The 19,674-nt window shown below is 32.1% G+C and overlaps 1 protein-coding gene across 1 annotated transcript; it reads left to right on the top strand.

Moving 5' to 3' along the window:
* Nucleotides 1–378: 378 nt before the first annotated feature.
* LOC126881956 (GDP-Man:Man(3)GlcNAc(2)-PP-Dol alpha-1,2-mannosyltransferase) lies at nucleotides 379–16,994 on the top strand. The gene is made up of 5 exons (XM_050646700.1): nucleotides 379–626; nucleotides 689–919; nucleotides 4,792–5,024; nucleotides 8,228–8,445; nucleotides 16,186–16,994. The coding sequence occupies exons 1-5, from the start codon at nucleotides 604–606 to the stop codon at nucleotides 16,927–16,929; spliced, it is 1,449 nt and encodes a 482-aa protein (XP_050502657.1). The 5' UTR covers nucleotides 379–603; the 3' UTR covers nucleotides 16,930–16,994.
* Nucleotides 16,995–19,674: the final 2,680 nt, after the last annotated feature.

The raw sequence follows: 19,674 nt of genomic DNA, 5'->3' as shown, positions 1-19,674 counted from the left end.
AATAATACTCGATGTAAAATACTTTATTTTAAAGAATTATGCACATGGTTTCCATTTTCTATCGCAGTATTAAGTATGTGACAGCTGTCGTTCAGATGACAGTAGTACCAACCTACATTCATGGTTAAGGGAGTTTTACACGAACATAACACTAAGTAAAATAAACAATATTTTATATTAATTTAATAAAATATGTGCTCTTTAAAATCCTATTGCTCCCGCTATAATACAATAATTTTGTGGGTCTAGAGCGGATATAAAAAAATATCTATATATCGGCCCTCTAGTTTCCATCTTGACAGAGCTGCCACATCTAAATATGGTTAAAATAGAGACAGTCATGATTTGAAGGAAAAGAAGATTTTCAACCTCCGCTGTCAAACTCAATGAAGGTCAATCAACGTAGACGTGGACAAGGGACAAGGGACAAGTAGACAAATCTGAAAATGTCAAAGATATTGATATTTTTTTTTACCTATGGAAGATTTGAACGTCAATATTTTTAAGACTGATAAACATAGTATTTTAACAATATTTTGTTAAATATGAACTCATACATACCAATGACTTTTTTGTAATTTTGTAAATCTTATCATATGCAAGATGCGTGGGGTAGTCAAAATGATGTAAGTAATAATAATTAACAATTCCAGCATTTCACATTAATATTTTTTTTCTTATTTTTTAGACAGTTCCTGCTTTTTATTATTAAGTTAATCCTTGCTGTTGTAATATTTGTGGTGCTTTCTGTCGGAATTGTTGTTCCAGTATATTACTTATATTTAAAAAGAAAATACACTGTTGATAAACTAAAGAATCTTTCCAGTAAATTAAGGGTAGGCATATTTCATCCCTACTGTAATGCAGGAGGTGGAGGAGAGAAAGTCTTATGGGTAGCATTACAAGCACTTCAGAAAAAGTAAGCACTATTTTATTTTAGTATTTGGAAATCCTATAATTTACCTTGAGAGATTTACCTATTGTGTCTTTTTTAACTTTATAATAATTTCTCATACACTTCTATACAGTGAACATAAATTCATCATCTTTCTAGTATCCCAGTCCACAACCTTCCAACTGTTTTACATCATTTATATTTTGAGAGACAATTTTCAAATCGAGAATATTGTACAATCATCAGTAAGTGAAACAGAATTAATCGATATAAATTTCATATCCGTAAACTGTCTACCCTTGTTCGAAACTAGAACCATAAGTTCCTTTAATCCACTTATTTTATTAGTTGGATTATACAAATTGGTTATATTATCATTAAAATATGGTCATATTGTCATTCAACCAATTATGGGATATATCAGATTTTTATTAACATCGTAAGTGCTCTAAACTTTGTTGCAAACACATGCTAAACACAGTTGCTCGAACTGACATATAGTGTAGTTTACTTCCGAATTCCAGATATGTATCAATCATCTAATTATCTTTGGCCTCCTAGTGTAGTATCTATTTCTTAGCAAAGAAACAGACGAACATAGTGGCATCCATTACAAAATCATTGGTGCTACAAAATCGCCTGTCTAAGCTACTTTGTGGCTTCACTCAGTAGTGCTGCAGAGTGGCTCGTCTGTTTCTGGGCTCAAGCTTAAACAAGCCTTGATATTAATTTGTTCAGGTCAGTTTATTGTGTTTCTATTGGGTATATAATTTAAAATTATATACTTGTCTTCATACAGGGTGTTTGAAATTATTAATGAAATACCGTGTTTCATTAATAATTGTCCATATAGTAACTGGAGAAACCTTAGCACAAAATACTAAGATTTAACCTAAAACACTTAAATAAAATGTGCTTCCTTACTGAGTTACAGGGTGTTTTATCTAAAAAATTAAAAACTATTTTGGCTCAGCATTTTAAAACTGTTTGACGTATCCTTTTCATACTTGGCAGGAAGTATAGGTACTGTACAAACTACTAAATTATGTTAAATAAACGTTTCTGGCTATTACCAGAGGCGTACGACGGGGGAAAGTGAATGGTTGACCCTTTCCAAATTCTATGCCACTGGCGGAATTTTACTATTTTAGTCCAATATTTGGATTCTCCAATACTTTCTATCAAAATAATATAATGTTAATTCATAACGATAAAGTCATTAGTTTTCGAGATATTTGTAGTTGAAATGCAACAGCACAGCTATTTTGGTTAATTATTTATTGGTCAAACCGGCAAACGAGTGTATGTTCTCAAAAAAATTGATAGTGTGTAAAAAATGTTTTATTATCAGCTAAGTACTTTCAACACATAACGTGCCATCATCAGAGCTTCGTCCTCTTATAAAACCTTCATAGAAGAGCAATTTCTAAACGACACAATAATAAACATAGATCCTGGGCAAAAGCCACAGATATCGGGTATAACAACCCCTTAAATTGAATAAATTACATCTAAATTCTTTTTTATTTTAAAAAGACGACATGGCTGAGTCAAACCATTTTGAGCCCACGTGAACAGCTGAGGAGGACTGTCATTCATTGACATGTCATTCAATTGTCATTTTCAATTAATTATTTATTGTGCTCCTTCATTTTAACATCAGATATCTCGAAAACTAATGATTTTATCGGTACGAAGAGAGTATGTATGTTATTTACATATAGTGTTGGAGAATCGACAAATTGTACTGAAATAGTAATTCTGCCAGTGGCTTAGAACGTGGGAAGGGTCAACCATTCACTTTCCCCTATCGTACGGCTCTGGTAGTAGCCATAAAGGTTTATTTAACATATTTTAATATGGTGTACGGTACCTACACCTTCTGCCAAGTATGATAAGGATATGTCGAATACTTTTAAAGTACTTGATACAAATAGTTAATATTTATGTAATAGGTATGTTTGATTTAAAATTAAAAAAAATATTTTTACCTAGTACTTTAAAAGTATTTCAAATATCCTTATCATATTTGTCAAAAAGTGTAGACACTGTAGACGCTACTATTGGATGCTAAATAAACGTTCTGGCTACTACCAGAGGCGTACAGGAAAAAGTGAATGGTTGACCCTTTCCAAATTCGACACCACTGATGGAATTGCTATTTTAGCAAAACTTTTAGTTATGGGCACAATACATTAACCAAAATAGTTGTGCTGTAGTAAACACTGTAGACGTTACTATTGGATGTTAAATAAACGTTTCTGGCTACTACCAGAGGCATACAGGAAAAAGTGAATGGTTGACCCTTTCCAAATTCGACACCACTGATGGAATTGCTATTTTAGCATAACCTTTAGATTCTCCAATACTTTCTATGTAAATAATATACTCTTCATTCGTAATGATAAAATCATTATTTTTCGAGAAGTTAAAAATGAATGGGCACAATACATTAACCAAAATAGTTGTGTCGTTGCATTTTCAATTTCAAATATCTCGAAAACTAATGACTTTATCGTTACGAATGAAAAGTATATTATTTTCATAGAAAGTATTGGAGAATCCAAATATTGGACTAAGATAGCAATTCCACCAGTGGCGTAGAATTTGAAAAGGGTCAACCATTCATTTCCCCCGTCGTACACCTCTGGTAATAGCCAGAAACGTTCGTTTAACGTAATTTAGTAGTTTGTACAGTCCCTATACTTCCTGCCAAGTATGGAACGGATACATCGAATAGTTTTAAAATGCTGAGCAAAAATAGTTTTTAAATTTTTAGATAAAACACCCTGTAACTCAGTAAGGAACCACATTTTATTTAAGTGTTTTAGGTTAAATCTTCGTATTTTGTGCTAAGGTTTCTTCAGTTACTATATGGACAATTATTAATGAAACACCCTGTATAAGTACAATGAATACTAAATTTCAATAAGCAATGCAGGGCTAAAGCAGGTTTTAACAAAATGAGAAAAGTGCCCTGCACAAGAGTTTGAAGTTAATACGTTCCTATTAAATTATTATAATGGTACTATTAGTTAAACACAGTGTTTTTAAAACTTTTTGCCTCTTAGTACTTTCTTGAAAAGCCTGTTTTTTATCGCGATATTTTGAATATTTGTCAAATGCACCACATATTTGTACGCTTAAGTACAATTATAGAGACCTGGTAATAATATGAAAATTTATTTATAATTTACATTTTTGGGTATATTTTGAACCGTATTAAAGAAGAAGCAACATCGCGATAAAAGGTGCCTTATCGAAAAAATACTAAGAGGCAAAACAGTTTTAAAAACACTGTGTTTAACCAATGGTACCGCAATAATAGTTTAATTGGAACGTACACAAACATTTGGGGGTTTAAAGGAACGAAACCCCCATACAATTTTTATGTAAACATATTAAAAAAGAAGGCGCATCTCGATAAAAACTGGCTTTTCGAAAAAATACTAATAGGTAAAAAAGTTTTAAAATGTGTTTAACTAATGGTACCACAATGATAATTTAATTGGAACATACACAAAAGTTTGGGGGGATCTAAGGGAACAAACAAAACCCCATAAAATTTTTATGGGCTGTACAAATTTCACTGTTGTTTTTTTATGATGTTCCTGCCATAAGAATACCACATGTCCAATTTCAATAAAAAATCCCATTTTTTGACACATGAAAAAAAATCGATTTTCATTTTGTAACCTCAAAGGGCTGTAACTTTTTTTTGTGTGCCCTCTTGTATATAGGTAAGTGAGGTTCAATCAACCTATTTTTGACCCCAGAATCTGTGGTATAATAAATTTATGACCAATCTTTCCGGACACCTTGTATATCACCTTCTGATCTGTAGAAAATAATGAATCATTTGTTGTAATTTATAACTATGCTATTTTGTCTTTTAGGTATCCTAAAGCAGAGTTCTATATTTACACAGGTGATGTAGAAGCAACCCCAGAAGAAATCTTGGATAAAGTTAGAACTAGATTAAATGTAAATCTAGACAAAAATATAAAATTTATTTATCTCCATCGAAGAAAATGGCTCGAAGCAAACATGTATCCCTATTTCACCCTTTTGGGGCAGGCTTTAGGGTCTGTATTCTTAGGCTTTGAAGCTTTGAATAGGTTAAATCCAGGTAGGTAATATAAAAATTTAGTTGTTATGTTGTTTTTAGATTTTTTGAATCCATTTCTAGTTTCATAGTTCTTTTTTCTATGGCTTGAAGATAAATTCATGGCAATAAGAAAGAGCATACCTACTCTTAAGACTACATCTGCAAGTAGATAATGCTGCATTCAAGCAAGTGAAAACGTTCAAATACTTTTGAATGATGTTGAATCACCAATGGGATCCTCAATAAGAAATAAAATGCTGTACCAAACAAGCAAGACCAGCTTTTATTAAATTTAAACCACTACTTTGTAACCACAATCTTTCCTTCAATCTCCATTACAAAATGGTTAAGTGCTAATAATATGGTCCATATAGTTATATTGCATGGAGATATAGACGTTGAAAATATCTTCCATTAATAAGTTGGAGGCCTTTGAAATGCGGACCTTGTGAAGAATGTTCCGCATACCATGAACATATAAGGCGAGAAACGAGGAAGTCGTAAGAAGAGCAAATACTGAGAGAATTACTTAACTTGATCAAGGTATGGAAAATTGGATACCTGGGCCATCTCCTGGGAGGGGAAAAATATGCAATCTCTCATAGTATAGTATAACTAGACCTAAACCCAGACATTCAAAGTGAAAGTTATCCTTCAACACGAAATTGTTCTATATGGTCCACACATTGTTCATTATAAAGTCACACCATTTTGAGCGTCGGGTTTGGGGGGGAGGTGGTGGAGAAGTCTGTAAATTCGGAGTTTTCTACGTTTTTCGTCAATACTTCTAAAACTATGCGGATTAGCGTGAACAATGTTCTATACAAAAATATTCTACATTAAATTTCAAATAAAAAAGGTCCTATGCATAATCCTTCTAAAACGTGCTGTTAAAAAGTTACGGAGGTAGTCTAGTATTATTGGTCCCAAAAAAGACCTAACCCCGTCATCCAAAATAAAAGTTTTCCTCCAACACTAAATTGTTCTATATGGTCCACATAGTGTTCAGTAAAAGTCACACCATTTTGAACGGAAGAAGTCGGTAAATTGAGTTTTTTAGGTTTTTCGTCAATATTTCTAAAACTATGCGGTTTAGCGTAAACAATGTTCTATACAAAAATGTTCTACATGATATTTGAAACGAAAATTTTACTGTTGGAAAGATATTTATGCGACATTGTCCATAGAAAGTTCAGACTGGGTTTCTCCGTACCAGAAATTTATATGGTCTAGGCCTGTAGAAGCCTCTTGGTGAGGTAGACGTTCCTTCAAGGGCTTATCGGTAACATACCACCGGCCAGTGACATAGCAAATTATATTTAGAAAACACAATCCTGTTAAAAAAAATTAGTTTCTTCAGTAATAATATTATAGTTTGTCAAAAAAAAAAAATAAGAAATACTGAAAACCTCACCTTTACACCCTCCGAAACCGTTGATTTTAGAACAAATATGCATAGGATCTTTTTCGATTAAAATTTAATGTAGAACATTTTTGTATAGAATATTGTTCCAAAATGGTGTAACTTTTTACTGAACAATATGTGGACGACATAGAACAATTTGGTGTTCGAGAAAAACTTTAATTAGGGATGATGGGGTTAGGCCTTTTTTTGCACCAATTATACTATACTACCTCCGTAACTTTGGAACCGTTCAATTTAGAAGGATTATGTATAGTATAGGGCCTTTTTTGTTTAAAATTTCATGTAGAACATTTTTGTATAGAACATTGTTTACGCTAAACCGCATAGTTTTAGAAATATTGACGAAAAACCTAAAAAAACTCATAATTTACCGACTTCTTTCCCCCCTACCCCTTAAACCCGACGCTCAAAATGGTGTGACTTTTTACTGAACAATATGTGGACCATATAGAACAATTTGGTGTTGAAGGATAACTTTCACTTTGGATGTCTGGGATGCCTTGTTTTGGATCAATTGTATTATACTATCAACTAATCATCCAAGTAGACAAGGCGAAAACTTTTTTTGCATAATTACATTCGTGAGACATCCCAGAATAAGGTTCAAGAAGTCGCCCACGTGAAAAGTGGGCCAAATTTTTTTTAACAATTTTTTTTATTCAAATTGCAAAAATCAAAATTTTTGGCCCGGACAATTTTTTTGTAGGTTTTTTGGACCATTCTGGATAAAAAAGTCTCTTATAATTTTTCTCTAAAGTTGATTGTTTTCGAGTTATACGCAATTTAAAATTGAAAAAACGAAAAATGGCGATTTTCAAGGCTTAATAACTCGGTCAAAAGTTATTATTATGAAAGTCAGAAAGTGACTAAATCAAAGTTTAATGCCCCCCTACAAGATCCCGAAGAAATTTTTGTCATTATTTTATTACTAAGCTGTTATTTTTAAGTAATAATATTGAGCTCCATGCACGTGGTAGCCGGCCGTAAATGCTGAGTGCGAGAGAGATGCCACTCCGGCAGTCCAATTGTGCATCTTACTTGCACTGACATTTACGGCCGCCTACCACGTGCATGGCGTTCAATATTATTACTTAAAAATAACAGCTTAGTAATAAAATAATGACAAAAATTTCTTCGGGATCTTGTAGGGGAGGCATTAAACTTTGATTTAGTCAGTTTCTGACTTCCATAATAATAACTTTTAACCGAGTTATTAAGCCTTGAAAATCGCCATTTTTCGTTTTTTTTTCAATTTTAAATTGCTTATAACTCGAAAACGATCAACTTTAGAGAAACATTATAAGAGACTTTTTTTATCCAGAGTGGTCCAAAAAACCTACAAAAAAATTGTCCGGGCCAAAAATAATGATTTTTGCAATTTGATTAAAAAAAATTGTTAAAAAAAATTTGGCCCACTTTTCACGTGGGCGACTTCTTGAACCTTATTCTAGGATGTCTCACGAATGTAATTATGCAAAAAAATCTCATGGGAATATTTTTCCCAACGAACCCTCCGTTTTCGCCTTGTCTAAAGGAAAGATTGAGGGCAAGAGGGGAGTAGGTCACAAACAAATGTGGCTACAAAATATAAAGAAATGGACAGGCATAAATAACACTGATGAGCTTTTGCATCCCTCAAAAGACCTTAAGATAATTCGCCAACTCACTATAGGTGAATGGCACCATAAGATGAAGTTCTTTTTTCTACCTAAAAAAAAGCATTTAACAAAATAAAATATAACCATTTTTTTTTATTTTTTGAAATACCAACATTGTATGTGTCTGTTATTTCTTTTAGATATTTTTATTGAAACCACTGGCTTTACATTTGTAATTCCAATCTTCAAGTACATTGGTGGTTGCAAGACAGGTTGTTACATACATTATCCAATTATTACAAATGATATGTTGAAAAGAGTGTCCAATAGGCAGTCCTTGTATAACAATAGGAGTATAATAGCAAGGAGTCCTATTCTTACCATGGGAAAACTGGTATATTATCACATATTTGCTTGGGTAAGTATAGACTACCAACATTTTGTATTTATATTTTTTGTACTTTTCGCACAAAAAGATGTTTTAAATATACATGGCGCTATGAGATCCAAAGTGTCCTAAGCCCAAAATGGTTTAGAAACTCTGTTAATTTTAATTGTAATTTTGTAAAATTGTAATTTTTTGCCGAACAATATAGAATTCTAATATATTTATTCAGGAGTTAATTATAATATGGAAAACCTTCCGATTTTTTCCAAAAATGTGGGTTGGGCCACTTGCTTTTTCATTTAGGAAGCAATATGTGGTTTACGCTGTTTTGGTATACTGATAGTAAGTAAAAAATAATTCTTGATTGTACTACTTTAACGAATGATAATAGAAAAGATCAAGGACTTTTAAGAATTCAAATTGAGGTGGGTACATTAAATATTCTACACATTTAAAAGTGTAAAACTGGCATTTCTTCTAGATCAGTAGAACCGGTAATAAAATCTTCAGATACATCTTCGGCAGTCTTCAGGTTTACATAAAAATTGTGATGGATGGAGTGTATAAACTGGATTAATTCCATTAGGTCAGCTTTTTTCTTCACGTCAAATTTACAGTTGTTAGGATATAGCCCATTACTTAGGTTTAAGGGAACAACAGAATTTTGCTTTTTTGAAGTTATACTTCTTTAGGCGCTATTGGGAGTAAATGTAAATGGGCACGAATTCATCAAAAATTCATGCCAAAAGTTATCCAATATGACGGCGGTTAAAGAATATGTTGTTGTCATTTTTATTTATGGTTATGGTTGTTAAGTTGTGTTTTAAACAGGGCGCGAGGATATATATCCAATGATATATATCACGATATATATCGTGATATATATCATGATATTGATATTATATATATCGTGATATATATCAGTATTTTATTTCGTACTAATTTTTACATACGAAGGTTAAAAAGCGGCAAGGTCGCAACTGCGTTGACTTGCCTTCTAACAGGAATTCAAATCAATCAAGATCAACCAATTCAAATTAAGAACTTTTATTACAAAAGGAGAAATATGGCTCTAGGTTCGCCTCATTTTTTGGCAAACTTACTGGACCATCGCTTTTTGGGAAAAAGACTTATAGGTCTGGATCCCGCGTATGAAAAAAAAGTTGATTAATAGCTAGCTGAAAATTTGTTAATAGCTTAAGGGTGTCTAGTCGGACAAACTTTGATATATGGGAACACTGGAACAGGGGAAGTTTTAATTGTGGAACAGGTTAAAAATTTGAAACGGTCAGACCACAAAAACGGCACATGTATTTTGTCCGACAGAACAGACTTAAACTCTCCGAACAGAGATTAAACTCTCATGCAAAAATGAGAATGCTGTTTATCACCAAATGGCCGTTTTAATTAGTGGAACATGTAGAATATGTCAAATGACAGGAATTATGACAGGTGATAAATAGCAGTCTGATTTTTGCATGAGAGTTTAATCTCTGTTCGGAGAGTTTAAGTCTGTTCTGTCGGACAAAATAAATGTGCCGTTTTCGTAGTCTGACCGTTCCAAATTTTTAACCTGTTCCACAATTAAAACTGCCCCTGTTCCAGTGTTTCCATATATCAAAGTGTATTCGACTATTCTTTTTCTCATGATCATCTTTCAGTGCGTCACAGTTTTTCGATTTCTTTCTAACGCATTAAATTGTATGTGACAGAAAAAAGACACGTCGGTGATTACATTTCGTCGGTGACATTTATAACATTTATTCTAGTTATTCTAGTTGTCGATAGATGGCGTAATAATAAAAAAAAATAATTTTTTAAAATTAGATAATAATATTACAAATATAATCTGTATAATTTATAAGAGTATACAAATCAAAGAAAATACCATTTTATAAATGCAAGGAACACATTTGATTTGTTTTTATTCCAAATTGAAAATAAAATGTGACAACTGTCAGATTTAAATAAAATGTCATGTTAGAATAAATGTCCTAAATGTGTATTATCACGGACTTACCCTTTTTCCTATCATTTGTTACGCACTGAAAAATGCTCATGAAAAGGACAATAGACACCCTTAAGCTATTAACAAATTTGCAGCTTGCTATTAATCAACTTTTTTTTCATACGCGGGATCCAGACCTATTACTGCCGAACAAAAAGAACAGGCTTATGAATATTTAAATTCAATCAACACAGATTTTGTTCCGTTTGTAATGGCCCTAACTTCGAAGTCTAAACCATTTCCGTCGTTCATGTATGGTCCAAATTTCAAAACATCTCCATTATTATGGTGGAAGTCTGTTCCAATCACTGAATCTGCTTGACCTGAAAAAACATATTTCTCGGACGAATTAACCAATTACTTACAGCAGTAGCCTCAACGGCAAGCATTGAAAGGCGCTTTTCAAGCTTTGGACTTGTGCATTCCAAATTACGAAATAATTTAGGAACCGAAAAGGCTGCTAAACATGTTTAAATATATTTAAACAGTTCTTCATACCAAAAACATGACAATTTGGAATGGATTTGGCCTGAACCGGAAATTGAAAGAATGGAAAATGAAGAGGCAGAATTAATTAAGTTTTGGGTGCTTTACTGGTTTTGATTCAGACATTTCCGATATTGAACCATCATCTTAATTAATTTTCTAAATTTTGATTTTGTTTTTTAAATGTTCAGAATTTTAAGTTATTTTGGAAAAATAGAAATACCTATATGTTTAAGGTGATACAGTAGCGATCAACAGGTAGCCAAAACGCGTTACAAGATTGCGGCTGTAATGTTGAATATTTTTTCGAGATATTTGGTACACGTATTCGTAATATAATAAAGAATGGCGGTACAGAGCCCAATTTGAAAAATATATTAATATGTGGAAATTACTCTGTAATTAAATATAATATTAAAAAAACGAGCCTGTACCGCCATTAAGAAGAACAAAAAAATACACTTTCTTCAAATAAACTTTTTTATCCGATGCCTAGATTTTGTGTCATTTTGGAACTACTAATGAAATAAAAAATTTTTGTAGTTCCAAAATGACACAAAATCTAGGTATCGGATAAAAAAGTTTATTTGAAGAAAGTGTATTTTTTTGTTCTTCTTAGTGGCGGTACAGGCTCGTTTTTTAATATTGTATTTAATTACAGAGTAATTTCCACATATTAATATATTTTTCAAATTGGGCTCTGTACCGCCATTCTTTAGTATATTACGAATATGTGTGCCAAATATCTCGAAAAAATATTCAAAATTACAGCCGCAATCTTGGAACGCGTTTTCGCTACCTGTTGATCGCTACTGTTTCCTCTTAAGTTAATGTTTTCAATATTTTTAGTTAATTTAGTTGTTACTTGGATACTCGTATCATTTTGTTTTCTGTTTATGTAACATACAACCATACGTACGTTTATATTTTTGTATTTTTTATTTAAGTAAAAATATATCTTTTATACTATTGTATTTTTGTATTTTTTATTTAAAGTAAAAATATATCTTTTATATTGTTACATTCTACATTTATAGTCTTATTTTGGTAAATTTAGTTTCTCTATTGAAATGTTTTCCAAAATATCATAAATATCACATTTTGGATATATATCGGATATACACTCACCGGCAGAGAAAACGGGCACCCCAAAAAATGGGTCATTTTTAATGTCTTGTATTTCCTAAACCTGATGTCCGATTTAAGTAATTTTTTTAATATGTTATAGCCTTATTCTTTATCAATATCGCTGTAATAATATTGTTGCTAGACAGGTACATTGTCATTGTATACAGGGTGTACGAATCAAACTGTGTTTTTTTCTCAAACTTTGGAACACCCTGTGGAATGTTCTAGCTTTATAAAATACTAAAATTAAACCCCAACTATAGCCACAGATTTTCTTAACATTCTGTTTTTTTATTCATTCGCTTATGTTGGATAATAAAAAAGTTAGGCACTTTAACAACTACCCCTGTTTTTCGTCAATACAGGGTGTTTTTCAATAAGTACGGCAAGCTTTAAGGGGTAATTCTGCATGATAAAATAATGACAGTTTGCTTTATAAACTTATGCCCGCAAATACTTCGTTTCTGAGATAGGGGGTGTTGAAATTGTTCTTACAAACTGACGATTTATTTATTGCTCTAAAACTGTTTGTGATATGCAAATGAAATTTGGTAGATTTTAAGAGCTAGTTATTGCGCATTTTTTGGCATACAATTGAGAATTTTATATTCACCATTGGCGTGCATACGGGATATATCTAAAATATTTATACCCGTATGCACGCCAAAGGTGAATATAAAATTCTTAATTGTACGCCAAAAAATGCGCAATAACTACCTCTTAAAATCTACCAAATTTCATTTGCATATCACAAGCCGTTTTAGAGAAATAAATAAATTGTCAGTTTGTAAGAACAATTTCAACACCCCCTATCTCGGAAACGAAGCATTTGCGGGCATACGTTTATAAAGAAAACTGTCATTATTTTATCATGCAGAATTACCCCTTAAAGTTTGCCGTACTTATTTAAAAACACCCTTATTAACGAAAAACAGGGGTAGTTGTTAAAGTGCTTAACTTTTTTATTATCCAACATAAGCGAATGAATCAAAAAACAGAATGTTAAGAAAACCTGAGGCTATAGTTTGGTTATAATTTCAGTATTTTTTAAAAGCTAGAACATTCCACAGGGTGTTCCAAAGTTTAAGAAAAAAACACAGTTTGATTCGTACACCCTGTATACAATGACAATGTACCTGTCTAGCAACAATATTATTACAGCGATATTGATAAAGAATAAGGCTATAACATATTAAAAAAATTACTTAAATCGGACATCAGGTTTAGGAAATACAAGACATTAAAAATTACCCATTTTTTGGGGTGCCCGTTTTCTCTGCCGGTGAGTGTATATCATATATATCCGATATTTTGATGTTTATATAAATATCATAGATATTTTGTGCCCTGGTTTTAAAAGTTGTAAGAACAGAAACAAAAGTGAGTTTATAGTTGTACTGACTTTTTAAATAGTTTTTTCTACAACCGTGTTAAAAATGCAATTTTTAGCACTCCATAGGAGCGTTAAAAATACTACTTTAAGGCATTAGTGCTTTAAAATTTTTAAGGCACTGCAGTTAAAAGTGAATTGTCAAATTGTGAAACGTCAAAATATTTATATTTCATTTATTAACATTAATATTAATAGTACAACTTGCGCAATTTGAAAAAGGTGGTTTAAAAGGTTTTTTAAAATTTAATTTAAACTGTATTATTGCATCTTTAACACGTTTCTAAAAAAAACCAGTTTATGTAACTGTATAATATTTTCGCTAAGGAATTTTTAGACATTCCCCTCGAGTGTAGACAACCAGTTCTACCTTTTACGGACCATAGGTTTCATGGTTTCAGCAATTAACAAAAATATTGTATTTTATAAATTTATAACGTTTGTAGAAAACATATTGTATGATATACGTGTTAAAAAGTACATTATATCATAAATAACTATCAGGTGTATATTATATTATTGGACTTATTAATATAGAAAAAAAGAGAGTGTGTGTGTGTGTGTACTTTGTACGCACGTGAGAAGTTATACTTCTATTAAAATTAAAATTCAACATTTGTATAGAAAATCAGACGTTTTTTAGATTTTCTGTAGAAAATCTGACGTTTTTTAGATTTTCTAAGATTCCTCAAGAGAAAAGCAATTGCGGGAAGGCTCCAGTTCATAAAAATTGACGTAATAACGTTATTTTTATTTAAAAATACAATTAAAATAATGTTTAATATTTTTGTTTCATTGAAATCATAATAATAGAAGTATAACTTCTTACGTGCGTACAAAGTACACACACTCTTTTTTTTACATCTGTTTCATTGAATAGAATGAATAGTCTGGGCTGATTATCGGAGAATAGGCCATTTTTGGGAAAAGTTATTTACCAGCAATTTTATTACTGGAATCGAAGCTTATGATTATATATATTAATAATATAGGTATGCAAAGTCCGCAGATAGTGTGCTACTTTTTTTATTAACAAAATAGCGCCCCCAAATCGTGTTTTTTTTCAATTTTTGCTCCATAACTCCGAACATTTTAATTCTACACCAAAAACACTCTAATAAAAATTCACCGAAATTAAATTCTGCATATAGACATGTTTTTCCCGATCTGCTCCGACGAAAATTTTCCTCGGAAAATGCGGGTTTTCCCAACAAAATCTTTAAATTTCAAATAAAGTTTTAGATAAGAAATGATCTACCAATAGTTAAATAACTCGAAACACGAGTAACTCGAGAAACACGTAAAACAACACGATTTGGGGGCGCCATTTTGTTAATAAAAAAAGTAGCACATTATCTGCGGACTTTGCATAGCTATATTATTAATATATAGGATCATAATATTCGATTCCAGCAATAAAATTGCTGGTAAATAACCTTTCTTTGTACTTTACTAATTAGACCAGCGTATTATAACTATTTTTTTTTCAAAATTTAAAGGTTATGCAAAAAAACGAAAAATTTATATTTTGTCGATAAAATATTAAATAAGCATCTCATCTTTATAATCTTTATAAGTTTGATCAATGTATCATGATTATTTTGGTTATTATTGCAATCGTAAATTGTTAATTAACAATTGAATTGTTGCTAAAATATTCGTTTAATTTTCACCGGCTTCTGGAATTACAATCTATACCAAGAAAGCTTTGATCTCACTAAGTTATTTAATTATTGATTAATAATTACTTATCTAAAACTTTATTTGAAAATTAGAGATTTTGTTGGGAAAACCCGCATTTTCCGAGGAAAATTTTCGTCGGAGAAAATCGGAAAAACTTATCTCTATGCAGAATTTAATTGCGGTGAATTTTTATTGGGGTGTTTTTGGTGTAAAGTTAAAATCTTTGGAGTTATAGAGCAAAAATTGAAAAAAACACGATTTTTGGGTGCCATTTTGTTTATAAAAAAAGTAGCACACTATCTACGGACTTTGCATACCTATATTATTAATATATAGGATCTTATAATTCGATTCCAGCAATAAAATTGCTGGTAAATAACTTTTCCATGAATTTTGCTAATTAGCCCAGAGTAGAATTCGTTGTTGAAATATTTATACTAAATTATAAATGGCTTATTTTTTTTAAACGGATTGTATTTTCATCCATTCAACTTTAGATTTATCGTAAGCAATTTTTGTGTTAGTGATGTTACTCTCTATTTGTTTCGTGGAAAAAGGTTTCTGATTTCATGTGGATGACATTAAATACATTTTTTTTCTAGCTGTCATACCTACCTTCAGAGATGTAAATTACAGTCCTTTATAGCATTGTTTATGATGAAAAGTTTAAAAATAAAAAAATACGTGTGCTTTATTGAGAACTGTCAACTACTTTCATATACATAGTGTCTAACTCACAGTATATGTCAGTTAGGTAAGAATTACGTTTTGAGATATGAGAATTATTATGCAAAACGAACTTACGGCGACATTTACCGATCGGTAGCTGAATATTGCTTGAGCCACTCCACGTCTGAAAATACTTAATAAGGGATAACTTTAATGTAATACACGCGTTTTGGTAACATTATTGGTTAGGCCACTTGAATCTCATAGCGTCATATGTACTAAATATTTACTATCTTGTACCATATTTTCTGTTTTCTGAGGCTTATTTAAATTTTTATTAAATCATACTTGTTTAAAATATTTGTTAAAAACTTCTTTTTTTAATATCTTGATCATTTATTTTTAGGCTTATTCTCTAGCAGGCCAATCATCTGATATAAATTTAGTGAACTCTACATTCACGATGGAACATCTCAACTCACTTTGGAACCGACCGCTTCATCTTGTATATCCACCTTGCGAGACTGATCATCTCAAAAAAATCCAAAGAGACAAAACTCGACCAAAGAATATTAGAATAATGTCTCTGGCTCAATTTAGACCTGAGAAGGACCACCCTTTACAACTGCAAGCGTTATATGAGCTGCGTGAAATAGTGCCAGAAGATGTATTCAACAACATAACTCTAGTGTTATGTGGTAGTTGTAGAAATGCAGAAGACAGTAGGAGAGTGAAAGATTTAAAAGACTTTAGTAAGCATTTAAGCCTAGAAAACAACGTAGAATTTAAGGTTAACATTAACTATGGTGATTTATTAGAGGAATTTAAAAATTCCTGGATCGGTATCCACACTATGCTTGACGAACATTTTGGTATTAGCGTAGTCGAACAGATGGCAGCAGGTCTCATAATGGTGGCGCATAGATCAGGAGGACCTTTATTGGATATTATAGAAACTTCAGAGGGATCTAGACTAGGGTTTTTAGCTCAAACTCCTGACGAGTTTGCTCACATAATTAAATTCATTTTGCAATTGGATGATGCCGAGGTTAATGAGATTAGATCGAAGGCAAGGGCTTCAACCGACCGTTTTAGCAATCACAAATTCCATGAAGAATTTTTGAGGGCTATAGAACCTTTGTTTAAGTAATGTGTAAGCAAATAGCGTTATGTACATATAGCATAAGTCATAATAAAGTGTGATACCTATATGGATTAGGTGTGTTTTTTTAAATATATTTATTAACGGGATAACCCCAATAACATTAAAATACAATAAAGAAAAAGTTAGAATCTTTACAAAAATAATAACCTTTGAATGTACAACAACTAAACATAGAACAGTAAACCTAAAAACATCAACAGATATTTAGGTAAAATACTTAAAATAAGTAAAATACTTAAAAATATTAATGGGAAAAGTAGAAGCAAAACAATGACTAGGAAGGCGAAGGATTTCCTGGCTGAAAAATCTACGTACTTGGTTCAACACAACAACCACAAATCTTTTTAGAGAAGCAGTGTGCAAAGTACAGATTGCCATTATGGTCGCCAACATCCGAAACGGATAGGCACTACAAGAAGAAGAAGTAATATACATACAATTATACAAATCTTACAATTAAAAAAATGTATTACATAATAAATATTTCACCTTGCAAGAGACCTCTTAAATTGACTCAAACTGATGTTAATAAGTTCAGTTAGTATGAGTTATTGATTATATATAAGACAATGATGTCCGATATATTTCTATTTTATTTTTCTGTATTTTTTTCAATGTTATTGTAGCTTGAATGTTGGTAACCAGAAGTTAGATTTATATAGATGATTTTTCACCAATTACATTTATTAGAAATTTATTTTTCTATTAGATTTGTTGTCGTTTTTGACCACAAATTGTAATCATGCAACATAATTTTAACGTTACGATGAAATTAGTCCATTGTGGCATTCCCAGAAACTTAATATAGTTACTTCATATATTTACTGGGAATTAATAGGGCAGGCCCTGGAAGCATTTGAGTATGCAAAACCTGAGGACCGGCAACTATGTTCGGATTCTTTTACCTGAGACCTTGAACAATGAAAAACTGAATCTTGGCCGATGGTGCCTTGTTACCCCCTCCTCCCCTATGTTAACGGCAGATCAAAAGTGATTTTTCGCAAAACAAAACTTTTTTTGTATTGTTTGGGTCATTCCGAATAACTTTTGATTAAAAAATAAAATAGCACTTCTGCTTGCAGCATTTGCAAGTTCAAGTCAAATTATACCCTGTTGGATTATTTGCATTGCTAAAAATTAATTTTTTTATTGTTAAACAAAGCTATAAACACAGTGTTTGAACGTTTTGTCGCATGTCCGCACCGTTTTAGCGATCACATTTTTCATTAACTCTCTGTTTCTTTTAATATGTATCAGACTGTATGTAGTTAATACCTGTACATTGCTTTATGTTTCGGAGTCAGGACATTTTCTTGCGTCCCACTCTCTTGCCTTCAATTTTACCTTCAATTATAAGTTGGATGAGCTGGTATTTTTCATTTCGCATGGTGTGACCTAGATATGCCGTTTTCCTTTTCTTGATGGTTTCGAAAGGACATCTATATACGGCGATAAAGCCACAAAGCTTCTAATATGTTTATATCCCTCGTTTTGAGTGTCCAGCTCTCTACGCCATACAGCAGCACCGACCCATACGTAGCACTTTGTAAACCTTTGTAAACCTTAGTCTCAGTTGAAGATCGAACTCTGAACAGGTCAGTACCTTCCTGAATTTTACGAAAGCTTGTCGAGCTTGCGTAATGCGACATTTTACTTCCCTGTTCGATGCCAGTCTTCAAAAAGCCAAGTTCCCAGGTATTTAAATTTGCTCATTCTTTCAATGGACTTTGTGTTCAGTGTTATGGTGGAGTTTTTAAGTGCATCCAAGATTCTGGAGATGATCATGAATGGTTGGTCTTTTTGGTATTAATCCCTAATCACATTCGCTTGCATTACTACTATGTACGAAACTAAATAATGCTTATCTGGTTCTTTGTCTGTTTCTGACACGAAATTGCGCTGTAGTGTCTGTAATAGGACCATCAGCCTATTCAATCACTTATACAGGTTCTTTACTAGAATACTGGTAAACAGATTTAAAGTAAAACTCGATTTTTCGTATGCTAGCAGAAGAACAAGAATGGTTTTGATGAGGCCACGGAGCAAATGACCATTTGCAGTGCTTTAAAACTCTAGTCCAAAAGTTTGTCGAATATAGTGGACTTCTAGTTCTTATTTTTATAAACTTCCACAAAGACAGTGGAAACAGGAAACAGGCGCCATCTTAAAAGCACTATTATAAAGTACAATAGACCAAAGGTAAACTGTAAACCTTCATTGCATGACTGAGAAGATAAAATTTGTCAGAGGGGTGTGGCAGGGAGATACTGTGTCGCCAAAACTATTTATAACAGTCATGTACAGTGAGACTGAAAGGGCACTACTATAGATGGACAGAAATTCAATTAATGATCTCCTATAATGCCGATGACATTGTTCTCATAACCGACGACTTAGTTGAAGCCAGAGTTATGCTAAAATCATTACATCCAATATAGTATCCAAACAACAGAGTAGGTTTAAGGATAAACTATAGGAAAACAAAAATTATGAGAAATCTCGTTCCCAATGATAAAAATCAAGAAATCGCCTATACGTTTGTGTCGTTTACTTGTTAACAATTCCATCTTTGTAAGTAGATATACATATCAAAATACATACAGATTTGAAGTTTTGCAGTCCATACAGGTTGAAGGTTCACATTTTTGTCTCCTTAAACGCCTGCTGCGCTGCGCGGAGCGTTAGCAACTGAGGCTGGCCGGCTTCTCTGGTTCATGCATCTCGGGATAA

Source organism: Diabrotica virgifera, chromosome 3 (genome assembly GCF_917563875.1).
Source record: "Diabrotica virgifera virgifera chromosome 3, PGI_DIABVI_V3a".
Classification (NCBI taxonomy): Eukaryota; Metazoa; Arthropoda; class Insecta; order Coleoptera; family Chrysomelidae; genus Diabrotica; species Diabrotica virgifera.
Note: the sequence above shows the minus strand (reverse complement) of the source record. Positions and strands in the feature narration are given on the sequence as shown.

Bases quoted from the DNA above. Each gene is read 5' to 3' on its own strand.
- LOC126881956 (XM_050646700.1), top strand. From the start codon at position 604: ATGCGTGGGGTAGTCAAAATGAT. The intron at 627-688 runs GTAAGTAATAAT...CTTATTTTTTAG, and splicing joins CGTGGGGTAGTCAAAATGAT to ACAGTTCCTGCTTTTTATTA. The intron at 920-4,791 runs GTAAGCACTATT...TTTGTCTTTTAG, and splicing joins TTACAAGCACTTCAGAAAAA to GTATCCTAAAGCAGAGTTCT.